General features: G+C 34.8%; 1 protein-coding gene across 1 annotated transcript; it reads left to right on the top strand.

The window, feature by feature from the left end:
• Positions 1-604: 604 nt before the first annotated feature.
• LOC111706707 (paired box protein Pax-9) lies at positions 605-8,010 on the top strand. The gene is made up of 5 exons (XM_023479629.1): positions 605-712; positions 851-907; positions 5,546-6,508; positions 6,752-6,955; positions 7,054-8,010. Exons 2-5 carry the CDS (start codon positions 868-870, stop codon positions 7,116-7,118), a joined length of 1,272 nt encoding a protein of 423 aa, XP_023335397.1. The 5' UTR covers positions 605-712; positions 851-867; the 3' UTR covers positions 7,119-8,010.
• The last annotated feature ends 4,272 nt before the right edge of the window (positions 8,011-12,282 follow it).

The following is a 12,282-nucleotide window of genomic DNA, read 5'->3' as shown; positions in this document are numbered from 1 at the left end:
AAGACAAAAAAAATCTAATTTTATCTTCAAAAAAAAAAAAAAATAATTTAAGTGTTTTTTGAAATTCCATGGGCAACACCTAGCACTTAAGCTAGTATAACTTATTTCTAATGAGGCTAGAGTTGGCAGAATAGATTGAATATGGTTCTACAACATTTACATCAACCTTTTAAATAAAAAATAAAGAAATACCGTTTACAAATTAAATTAAACATTAATTTGTAATAAAGCAACAAGATAAATAAATAAAATTATTTGATATATTATACAAAACATATATTGTATATATCATGTTTAGAATTCACATTGATGTAATCTATTTCATTTTGTACAAAGCAGTTCCCCCTTCCCATTGAATTAGATAATAAACAAGCAGGGCCGGATATTTTATAAAATCCGCAAAATTAAAATAAAATGTTTTTGTTTAAATTCTTTTGATTGCTTTATACCTAAGGATGGTCCTATGTTGCATGAACCTGAATTCTAAGTCCATCATGCAATATCTACGTCTTTGTAAGGTGCACACAAAACCCCGGAGCGCGCAGTCTAAGTCAGACAGGGGAGCTTCAACACGAGCCAGGCTTCAGGCGCACTTTAGAAGTCTGCGATGCCTTCCTATCCGACGTCAGTATCTCTCAGAGCCTTGTTTTAAGCACTTCCGGCCCGCGGTCTTTTGTTTCCGGTGACGCAAACAAGTGATAAAACGAGCAAGGTATATTTTATATTCTTGACAAAAAATCATTTAAACCCCAAATGTTAAGGTTAAAAACATTTCAATTAAAATTCATAGTTCATTAAAAAAACTATTTAGATTGTTTTTTTAGAAATATTAACTGTAATTAATTTTCAGCTTACAAAGGGAACAAAATGGCAATCAAAGAAAATTCCGATAAAAGAGATAAAAAAGGTAAAATATTTTAGATTACTTTTTCATTTTTTGTTTAATTCTGAAGGGATAAGTACATAATATTTGATGTGAATCAGAAATTTATATCGAGAATTAATTAAACATTTGCTAGTGTTTGGGACAAAAATAATACTGTCAATAAATTGGTTTTTCAAGTAATTCGTTAGAAATATATATTTTTTTTCTGAGTTATGATTTGATTTTGCCTTTTCCGATCTGAATTTTAAGCTAGGGAAAAAAGTGGTAGGTTTCTAAAATTTTACATTTTGATTGTAATAAAAAGTAGCTTTTCAATGCTTTTGGCACAGATTTTTAAAAGATTTCATAATGATAAAAACTAATAATAATAATAATAATAAAAGCTGTTTCAAAATTATTTCTAATTGCGTAACTTTTTTTTTAAAGGCCTTTTACCACTGAAATTTGAAAGTGAAGATAGTTGTGTGTGTGGGGGGGGGGGGAATCTTTAAGATGCATTTTGGTTTAAGAAATTTACCATTACGATATAAAAAGATAAAATTTCAAACCATCATCAATAAGAGAAACCGATCTTTCTTTAGCATCAAAAGGAATAACAAGAAAGAATATTTATATTTGTTTTTACACAGCGGGACCCATAAAACTATGGAATAGGAAGACGACTGTTAGACACAACTTTTATGATGTTAAAATAATTGTGCAGCGTAGCGTACACAGACCCATTACATGGAAGAAGTTGATATTAAAACTGTTTGCTTTAGAACATCAAATTCACAAAGATTGTTTGAATTTGGTCCACAGTTTTAAGAGTGACTTTATGACTTTATGACTTTATTCTTATTTCAGCTAATGTTTACATTTTGTCTAAGTGATTGTTTTAAAGACTTTGTGTTATATAAGAGTCTGAAAGATGGAGCTTTTTGCCGAGTTTTTGGTTGAAAAGTATTTACTCTGAACGTAATGTAATAAATCATGACTAACTGTAAATATTGTTTTAAGCACGATAAATTCAATTTAGATTGATCAGACATTGGTAAATATACTCTTAGCAGGATCCATAGAACTGTAGAATAGGAAGACGATATTTAAGGTTTCTACAGTGGGATCCATAGAACTGTAGAATAGTAAGACGATATTTAAGCAATCTTTTGTGTATTAGATGTTATTAGTAAGGTATAAGTTTACCATTCAATTGCTTGAATATCAACTTTTTATGGAAGGTTTGTGTCTACACTTGACAAGGGCACTGGACTATTAAAAACTATAACATGAGTCTAACAGTTGTCTTCTTATTCCACAATTTTTTTTTGGCAATGATGAGAATATTTTTTTAATTAGTTTGTTTGTTTACATTTAGCTTTGTTGACCCCTCCCCCCATTCCTTCGGGTTGTTGTTTAATTTGGAAAACAATTCGGAAGGTTATGATTATGTCCGGTGTGTGTGTGGGGGGGAGTGGGGAGGAAATGGTTGGGGATAGATATATAATAATAAAAGCTGTTTCAAAATTATTTCTAATTGCGTAACTTTTTTTTTAAAGGCCTTTTACCACTGAAATTTGAAAGTGAAGATAGTTGTGTCTCGCTGTTATTAAGTAAGGTGGGAGGGGCGTGAAACCACTATATCAGGGTTGAAAAGGGCGGGGTTTAATCTAGTAGTCCCTCATCAGGGACATTAAAGGTGGAAAAAAATGAGAGAGGGAGGGATTCGGACGGAGAAAAGTGGGGAGGGGGGGGGAATGGAAAATTTAAGAATACAAATCACGAATATATATTAGTTAAGGAATGGTGTAGTTGCCACAAACTCTGATTTTCCAATTCATTTATCTTTGTAACCCAACGTTGCATACCTTGGATATTTCAAACTACATATATGAATTCTGTTAGATAAAATAAAGTCTTAAATATTAAAAGGTTTACAACATCAGGTTACAAAAAATAAGGAAGAGAAAATTTCGGTTTGTGGCAAAGACTCAATTCCTTTGAATGAAAAATAATGAAAATTGAAAGATTTAAAGAAAGAAGAGAAGAAAAAAAAGCAAAAATGGTGAAATGTTAGATTAGGTTCAAGGAAAATTGGGAACGTTTTAAGAAAGTTGGAGAATTAGAAGGAAGGTTTGAGTGTAGGTGGAAGGTTGGAGGAGTAGTAGGAAGGTTTAAGTGTAGGTGGAAGGTTGGAGGAGTAGTAAGAAGGTTGGAGGAGTAGTAGGAAGGTTGGAGGAGTAATAGGAAGGTTGGAGGAGTAGTAGGAAGGTTGGAGGAGTAGTAGGAAGGTTGGAGGAGTAGTAGGAAGATTGGAGGAGTAGTAGCAAGGTTGGAGGAGTAGTAGGAAGGTTGGAGGAGTAGTAGGAAGGCTGGAGGGTTCAAAAAAAGTTAAAAGGGAAAAAATATTTGCGAGGAATAAAAAAGTGATGGGAAGGAAAAATATTGGATGGGAAGTAAAAAGGCTTGAGGGAAGGAAAAAGGTTGGAAGGACGGGAAAAGGTTGGAGGGAAGGAAAAAGTTTGGAGGGAAGGAAAAAGGCTGGAGGGAAGGAAAAAGTTGGAAGGAAGGAAAAAGGTTGGAGGGAAGGAAAAAGGCTGTAGGGAAGGAAAAAGGCTGTAGGGAAGGAAAAAGGAAAAATATTTGATAATTTGGAAGGTTGAGGATGAATCAGTGTAACGAATTGCATACAAGGGGGGCTTAGGGCGTATACAATAAATAGGAAATGTTTTAGACAAGACAAAATGGATAATTTTACCCAGGCTGTTTTATGGTTTACACCCTTCCTATCAACCTTCTTCCTAACAACCTTCTTCCTAACAAAATCCTTCCTTACAACCTTCTTCCTAACAACCTTCTTCCTAAAAACCTCCTGCCTAATAACCTTCTTCCTAACAAACTTCTTCCTAACAACCTTCTTCCTAAAAACCTCCTGCCTGATAACCTTCTTCCTAACAAACTTCTGCCTAACAACCTTCTTCCTAACAACGTTCTTTCTAGCAACCTTCTTCCTAGCAACCTTCTTCCTAACAACCTTCTTTCTAACAATCATCTTCCAGACAACCTTCTTCCCAGGAACCTTCTTTCTAATAACCTTCTGCCTGACAAACTTCTGCCTAACAACCAATTCTTTCTAAAAACCTCCTGCCTAATAACCATCTTCCTAACAAACTTCTGCCTAACAACCTTCTTCCTAACAACCCTCTTTCTGGCAACCTTCTTCCTAGCAACCTTCTTCCTAACAACCTTCTTTCTAACAATCATCTTCCAGACAACCTTCTTCCCAGCAACCTTCTTTCTAACAACCTTCTTCTTAAAAACCTCCTGCCTAATAACCTTCTTCCTAACAAACTTCTGCCTAAAAACCTTCTTTCTAACAACCTTCTTCCTAGCAACCTTCTTCATAACAACCTTCTTTCTAACAATTTTAGTCTGTATAACCTTCAATTTTTACCAATTTTTCTAGCACTTTTTTAAAAAATGTCAGCAAATGCGCGAATTTTTAATTTTTCTTCATATTATGCTATTTTTAACAAGGTGACTTTCTATCTATCTCCTAAAAATCCCCTATTATCTCCCAAACCAAATTTTCCGCTCTCCTCTTTATTTAATTTCTAATTATGTCAAAAAATTGTACACCCTGTACACCCTGTACACCCTGTAAACCCTGTACACCCTGTACACCCTGTAGGGTAGTCGGTATAAACTCAGTTTAACCACATTAACTCAATCCTTTGTCCATCGTGGGATTTTAATAGATAGATAGATAGACATGTATCTTGGTAGATTAGTTTCAGTACACTTGATTTTAGACATACCAGTATACCTTGGTTGGTAGATGTTTCTTTAATGTAAGAGTAGACATACATTGCTTTTAGACAGATAAGTTGATTTTAGACAAAAATTCTGAACTTATAAGAATTTATAGCATACAAAAAGTTTGATTTTTCTATAAATAAGTAAACTTAAGCAAATAGGTCGATATTTAGTTAGACATGAATAAATTGTTTTGAAGAAAATATGTGGTTTTGTAGTTCTTATAAAGTTGCAAGACGGGGTTGTTTGGTCTGACATCTTTAAAATTAAACAAAAAATCTTTTTATGTAATACACATAAAAGAAACTTTATTGCAAAATAAAAACTTCAATTCATATTTGGCTTAGGATGATATATATTTAGAAAATTGAATAAAAGTTCAAAGAAACCTTTTTTATTAAAAATTTGACTTCGGGTAATAAAATGTTCCCAGGTTTTATCCTCCTCCCCCCCCTTTATATCTGTCTGTCTAAATACCTAGATTTTATATTTTTATGAAATCAAGAAAATGTGACATTTTGTTTTGTAAATGTTAAACCCAGTGAAACAGAAAGTGCTTTATCTGTTCTGCTCTGCGACTTTCGGAAGTTTGAACCAAAACAATTTTAAGAAATAAAAATCATTTCATACGAGGTTAACTCCTCTTTTTCAGGGTCGGAGTTGGGGGGGGGGGGGCGTAATACTTTAAATTATTGTTTAGTTCACATAATATTGAATTTAATGTTTTCTCTTGAATCAATTCTAACTGTTCATGATTGAAGCAAGACAAGGAAAAGTTTGTCTATCTAATAATGTTAATTATTATGGACAATTTAAATCTGGGAACTCTGGAGGCACACTTTAATCATTTTCATTTATTTTCAGGTCATGGTGGAGTAAACCAACTCGGAGGTTGCTTTGTCAACGGTCGACCTCTACCTGATGTTGTTCGACAGAGGATTGTCGAGTTAGCCCACCAAGGAGTTCGACCCTGTGATATTAGCCGACAGCTCAGAGTCTCACATGGCTGTGTTTCTAAAATACTCTCTAGATATTATGAAACTGGAAATTTCAAAGCCGGGGTTATCGGAGGAAGCAAACCAAAAGTTGCCACCCCTCATGTAGTGAACGCAATCGCAAAGTACAAGAGGGAGAACCCAACGATGTTCGCTTGGGAGATCAGGGACAGGTTGGTCACCGACGGGGTGTGTCGTAAAGACGGAGTGCCGAGTGTCTCGAGTATAAACAGGATTGTACGGAACCGAACTCTGATGCGAGGAGTTGCAGAAGATTTCTCAGATAATTCGGAGGATTACAAACCTGAACTCCACAATCAAAATATCTACTCCCCCACATCATACTCACCCTACTCCCCCTCAACATACTCCCCCCAGGCACTCCCCTTCTCCCCCAACACCTCTTTCTCTCCCCAACCCAGCTCTCAGTCTCCCAACCCTCCTCAGTACTCTAATCAGTCTCAGTATCAACCCCAGTCTAATCAATCCATGGTTTACTCTGAAAAGCAGAATCATTCGATCAATTATTCAGAAAAACCGTCCCAGTCGATCAGTTACTCGGATAAACCGACTCACTCGATCAATTACTCGATCAACAACCTGCTGAGCTTCAAGGAGATGGAATCCGGGTTGAAGACCGAGATAGAGGAGGAGGAGAGGATGAAGACTGATAAACCTGCTGAAGGATCTGCTCCTATCCTTCTCTCGAGTATCCTTGAACCCTTCCAGGAGAACATGATCAATGTTCAACCCTACCACATAGATTCCTTCCAGCTCCTTCCTCCCCCTCCACAGTACTCGGAGAAGGGGAATGAATACCATTACTACTTAGGTAAACTTTTTTGATTTATGATTTCTTGGTCTTTATATTATCATATTTCCGTTTTCATCTTTTTCCTGGACAGTTGTAAATTTTTTTGCTTCTTTACTGTGTATTTTATAATTGTGGTGATGGTTTTAGTGATTGTTATTTTACATTTTGCGGATTTTGCTGGCAGTGATTGATTGCGTGGTTTTATGAATCCGGTTTCCCGGATTTCTTGCAAAATTCAAGTTTTAACAGATTTTTTTTCAGGTGGTTTAGATGAGGATGGGCAGAAATATGTATCTCTGGATCTCTCCACAATGGAAGGAAATGTTCCGGAAGTTCCGGTCCGAATCCTTGAGCTTCCGGAACCAGGGTATCATGATCTTCGTCCCGCCGTGAAGGATTCAGAGCTTGACAGAATAATTTCTATCCCACACTCTGACCAGCTTGCTATATCTGACTCTTATTACGGTAAATATTTGCCATTATTACATTTCATTACATTGATCAATTAATTGTTTCCTTCTTTTAATTATTATTTTGCATGATATCTATTTTATTTTGTTTAGGGCTGAGCTCTTACTTCAAGGATTACTCCTCTGCTCCCTACTATTCTACAGCACAAACTCAGTAGAAAACTAGATTCAGTAGAAACCCCGAAATTTACATTTTACAGCATTAAAATTTACACCTACTGATTGGGCCCAAATTAAAGCAATTTATGTAAATAAGCGGCAATCACGGCAATTTCCCAATTTCTTGAATGCAATCTGATCTGACAAAGGACAAATAAACCCACGGGCTGTATCTATCTAATATCTCATGTATATTATTGTAAAGTACAATTCAAACTATAAAAAGACAACAAAATCGAGCTTTTTTCAAGGATCGTTGCTTTGGGATTTGAGCTTTAACCATGGATTGAGAACTTGAATAAATCACGCACCAAAGAAAAACCAAACAGGCATGAAGGCTTCAAGGCCCTAGTGCCGCTTATATATAGTGCTTTATTGTGATAAAAACATTTATTTATCTATATGATTGTAAATAGACAACTTAATTAAGTTTATTATTAATGTTAAGCAATGTTAATCAAATTTTTTATTATTTTGAATCTGATTGTTATAAAAAAACTTAATCTTAATGCAAATTTTAACCATATTAAATCAATTGAATAATCCCCAACCTTGTCTTTCTCATTAGTGGATGCCTACATTTTAGTTTTAATAAGTTCTTGCCACTTACTCTGATTTATAAACTTCTTTATCTCTGCAGCCCGAGGTCGCAGATTGTTCATATTATAAACCATGAATTCTGTTTGATCAAATAATCTAAGTTGATTTGAATAATTTAACTTGATAAGTTTTTGTCACACTTTTAACCAATAATTTCCAATTAACAATTTCTTGTCACAAATTAAAGCAATGAATCCCAGTTGACTGTAAATACTCTAGTGCATGCTTGAATACTTGTAATTATACGTAATCAGTATTATGCTTATTATCAAATATATGATATACGTCCAATATATAATGTAATCATTAATGTTAATGCGAGAGGTAGTGTCGTTGATTAGAATGAGTGGTGTAGCATCGGTGATTAGGATGATTGGTGTTGTGTCGGTGATTAGGATGAGTGGTGTAGCATCGGTGATTAGGATGAGTGGTGTAGTGTTGGCGATTAGGATGAGTGGTGAAGTGTCGGTGTTTAGGATGAATATATCGAAGTGTCGGTGACTTGAATTGTATCAGAGGTTTTTGTGTCGGTTACTTGAATTGTATCGGAGGTTTTAGTATCGGTGACTTAAAATGTATCGGAATATTTTTGTGTCGGTGACTTGAAATGTATCGGAGGTTTTTTTGTGTCGGTGACTTGAGTTTTAACGGAGGTTTGTGTTGGTGACTGAAATCGTATACGAAGGTTTTTGTGTCGGTGACTTAAATTGTATCGGAGGTTTTGATGTCAGTGACTTAAATTGTATCGGAGCTTTTTGTATTATTCAGCAGGGACTTAAATTGTATAAAATAGAGCAGTTTTTTGGGATCTAACTTATAAGCTTAAAGCGTTCAGAAAAATATTAATGTTTAAAAAATATTTGTTTCTTGGAAAGCTATTGATCAGAAAAAGGAAATCGATGAGAATTTTCCCAATGCTAAAGTTAAATACAGGTGCTTTATGTTTTAGAATGTACATGTTAAGGGCTACAAAAAATTGTGACTCAGTCAGCGAGGTAAAGACCAAAACCGAAAAGTTTCAACTGCAATTGCATGAAATAATTGATCAAATATAAAATCTGCCAATTTCCTTGATTGTATGTGCAGCATAAATCCGCAAGTAACTTTTATTCAGAGACAGTTTACAAACTTTATAAATTTTCTGATGAAAAAACAAGTATATGTCCATCTCTATTTAAATTATGTTGACAGTCCCTTTAAGGGTTGAAGTGGGGTTTACATGTTTGTTTATAATCATATACCGAGCGTGTTATGTATTATAACGGAGAACATAAGTTGCAATCGCCTGAGGGAAACCAATTATATAATTGTTGCAACCACCAATTGACGGAGTTGACGAATGAATAATATATGCTTATAATTCAACCCCCTCCCCCCTGACCACACGTTTACCTTACCGCCCTCTCCTTCCCCTTTCTTCCTTCCTCACTTCCTTTCCCCTTCCTGATAGTGCTTTTCCTTTTCCGTTAGATCCCCCGGATCTTTCTTGTTTTATGCTTATCTATAGAAGTCAGAACTATTGTGTTGTTAATCTCGGGATCATAGAGTAATAAAGAGTTGAAGAGAAGAAACAATAAAAAATGTTTGAAATAAGAATGTTTTCAGTTAAATTCATGCCCTAGAAACTTAATATTTTTGACAAAACTTTTAGTCAATAAATTGAAAACCTGAACATTTGAAAATTGTCAAATGTTTTCAGTCAACATCCTCGAATTCTCTTCGTATAAAGAAAGAAAATCTAAAAATTGGTCAATTTCATAAAATCTCTCTTAAGAAATACTATCGCTCTTTATACAAGTGTACAGCGTTAGATACGTAAACATATCGTGATGTACACAACCAACCTCCCTATGAATTAATTAATAGGGAGGTTGGTAGTGTACATCTGAGCTAAGCTTCACCTCTTCGTTTTATTACTCTATGCTCGGGATCAAGTATTGATCTCCATCTTCTGCAGATCTGCAGTTTCATTAGATCCTTCATCGAAATCCCGTGATGTTCATACCCTGAAGGGACAACCTAAATTGAGGAATCAAGCATTGATCCGTGAATTTAAGACTATTGAATATCGAGATCAAGTTTTCAAGATTAACCATATCCACACATAAGTTCTGATCTTTGACCATATTTCCCCTTCTAGTTATATAAAGCTGCTATGTATGTCACAAGAATATACGCCTCTCTTCTCCCTCTTCCCTCCTTTATGTCCGGTGTCCGGATGGGAATATACGCCTCTCTTCTCCCTCCTCCCTCCTTTATGTCCGGTGTCCGGATGGGAATATACGCCTCTCTTCTCCCTCCTCCCTCCTTTATGTCCGGTGTCCGGATGGTAATATACGCCTCTCTTCTCCCTCTTCCCTCCTTTATGTCCAGTGTCCGGATGGAAATATACGCCTCTCTTCTCCCTCCTCCCTCCTTTATGTCCAGTGTCCAGATGGGAATATTACTCCATGCGCTCTTATTCAAAATAGCCCATAACTTTTTTGTTATTCAAGCTACAGATATAATTTAAATCTGCATTCTTGAAAAGCTATTGAAAAATCTTACTGTTTGTAAAAACAAAAGTTAAAAAAAATAATTGTTCGACCTTTTTTTACCATTTTTTAAAACCCCCTCTTCCAACTTTTTAAGTGGCCTAAGTTTTTTTATGAGTTGGCCTTGAAAAGTTGGGCTTTGAACATGTGTTGCTACTTTCCTTAACTGTAAAGCTCTTTCTAGGAGGGGGAGCTTGGGACTTTGATAATTTTTAAACCGAAAAATTTGGGAAAAAATCGATAATTGCTGATCATATTTGGTCCAAAAACTGCAAAACCAGTTTCTCAATGTGTCGGTGACGTAGCATAGTTGGGTTGATTTATCAGATCTCCTGACAGAAACATTGAATAGAAATAAAAGAAGGGCTGATCAATTTACGATTCAGTTAGTGTTCATTTTTTACGACCTTGGTCTTTGTTTGCCTTGGACTTTCTGCAAACAAGTTTAGGGTTTAAAAAATAACTCTTTGTCATTTTTTGTTTGATAGATGAAGTATATTATGACTAAGGTATGAGGTAAGGCAGGTGCCTAGTTTGAAGACTATAGAATCTGCATGAGTGAGAAAACTGGACAAAATTCTCTCACTCTTACAGCTTGATATTCGGCGGCGGTATTTTACTTCACAAACAGTCTAGTGGACTAACCAATTATATTTAAAGGAAGACGAGAGAACAAGGCAAAATTGCGCATTTTTTTACGTAAACTAGAAACATTTTTTAAAGCAGAGGATAATATTTAACGAGGTTTCTGTTAATGGACATTTCACGGAGTTACTCTCACGATTTTGCAACCTCGTAACTTACGCTTTAATTCTACGTGTTCAAAAAGAACCAGAAAACGGAAAAGGAAGACGACATTGAAAAAATATTGTTGTGTATTTTCTGGTGTGTGCAGTGTATTTTATATTGTGTGCAAGGTAAAAAATTTAGGTTTTGTATCTAAAAGATGACTGTTTTAATAAAATGGTCTGTGCTCACTACCAAATTGCTGCTCATGTTCAATTTCTATTTAAACTCAGAACGGGACTGTAAGCGTAATTTCAAGTGACCTTCCATGAAAAGATTGCAATGAGCTTTGTTTATTCAAGCTAGAATTAGATATGCATTTAAACTGTTTATTTTCATTTGCGGCTTATCCGCTAAAGTGACAAAAGCAGTTTTTGAATGAGGAGAAAGCGGGAAACAGAAGTAAGCACGTTTCGAGTCAGGAAAACGACGGTATCATTTTTGATCAGATTAAGGTTTCAAGGATACCGATGTAAATCGGGTATTGCCAACTTTGTAGAGAGGGTCACTCAAAATATCGCATACAGTCCCTTTAGGTCTAAAATTCATCTTTCAACTCCAGAACTTTCTGGTTCTTACTGATTTTAAATATTACAGTATAGCAAGAATAAATTGTTCTAATTTCTCAAAAATCAATGAAATTTATTATAGAGAATACAAAATTAGGTTAATTAAAGAGACTGTCTTTGTAATTTTAAGTTATCCTCCATTTGCCCATCCGTTAGCAAAAGGCAATAGTTGTAGATTCGTTTTACAGAAAATTTTGATATTTTTAGACTTTTACAAGGTTTTACGACAATCTGAGAAGGGTCCACCGATCTAAAATTGTATTCTGTAAAAGATTGCTTTTATCAAACATGCAAATTTGGACACCCTGTAGGTGAAAAAATAAGGCAAAAACGAACCTAAAAACTATCGTTTTATAAACCCAAAACGATAGTTTTAAAACTGTATTTTTTGCCGTATATTTTATTCTAGGGTAACAAATTTGAATGTTTGATAAAAGCAAACATCTACATAATAAAGTTTTAAAATGTTGGAACCTTCTCAATTTGTCGTAAACCTTCTGAAAGTATAAAAACGACCTTACCAACGGTAACCTAGAATTTTAAAGATTATATTACAGTAAAACCCTTAATAAAGAATACATCGGAAGAATTTATCAAATGTTGTCTTGACAATTTTTCAATGAGTTTTATATTACGTTAATTTCAATATTTGCGAAAATAAATAAATAGCCAAG

The sequence above is a fragment of the Eurytemora carolleeae genome, unplaced genomic scaffold, assembly GCF_000591075.1.
Source record: "Eurytemora carolleeae unplaced genomic scaffold, Eaff_2.0 scaffold193, whole genome shotgun sequence".
NCBI lineage: Eukaryota > Metazoa > Arthropoda > Copepoda > Calanoida > Temoridae > Eurytemora > Eurytemora carolleeae.
Note: the sequence above shows the minus strand (reverse complement) of the source record. Positions and strands in the feature narration are given on the sequence as shown.

Bases quoted from the DNA above. Each gene is read 5' to 3' on its own strand.
- LOC111706707 (XM_023479629.1), top strand. From the start codon at position 868: ATGGCAATCAAAGAAAATTCCGATAAAAGAGATAAAAAAG. The intron at 908-5,545 runs GTAAAATATTTT...ATTTATTTTCAG, and splicing joins CGATAAAAGAGATAAAAAAG to GTCATGGTGGAGTAAACCAA. The intron at 6,509-6,751 runs GTAAACTTTTTT...ATTTTTTTTCAG, and splicing joins TGAATACCATTACTACTTAG to GTGGTTTAGATGAGGATGGG.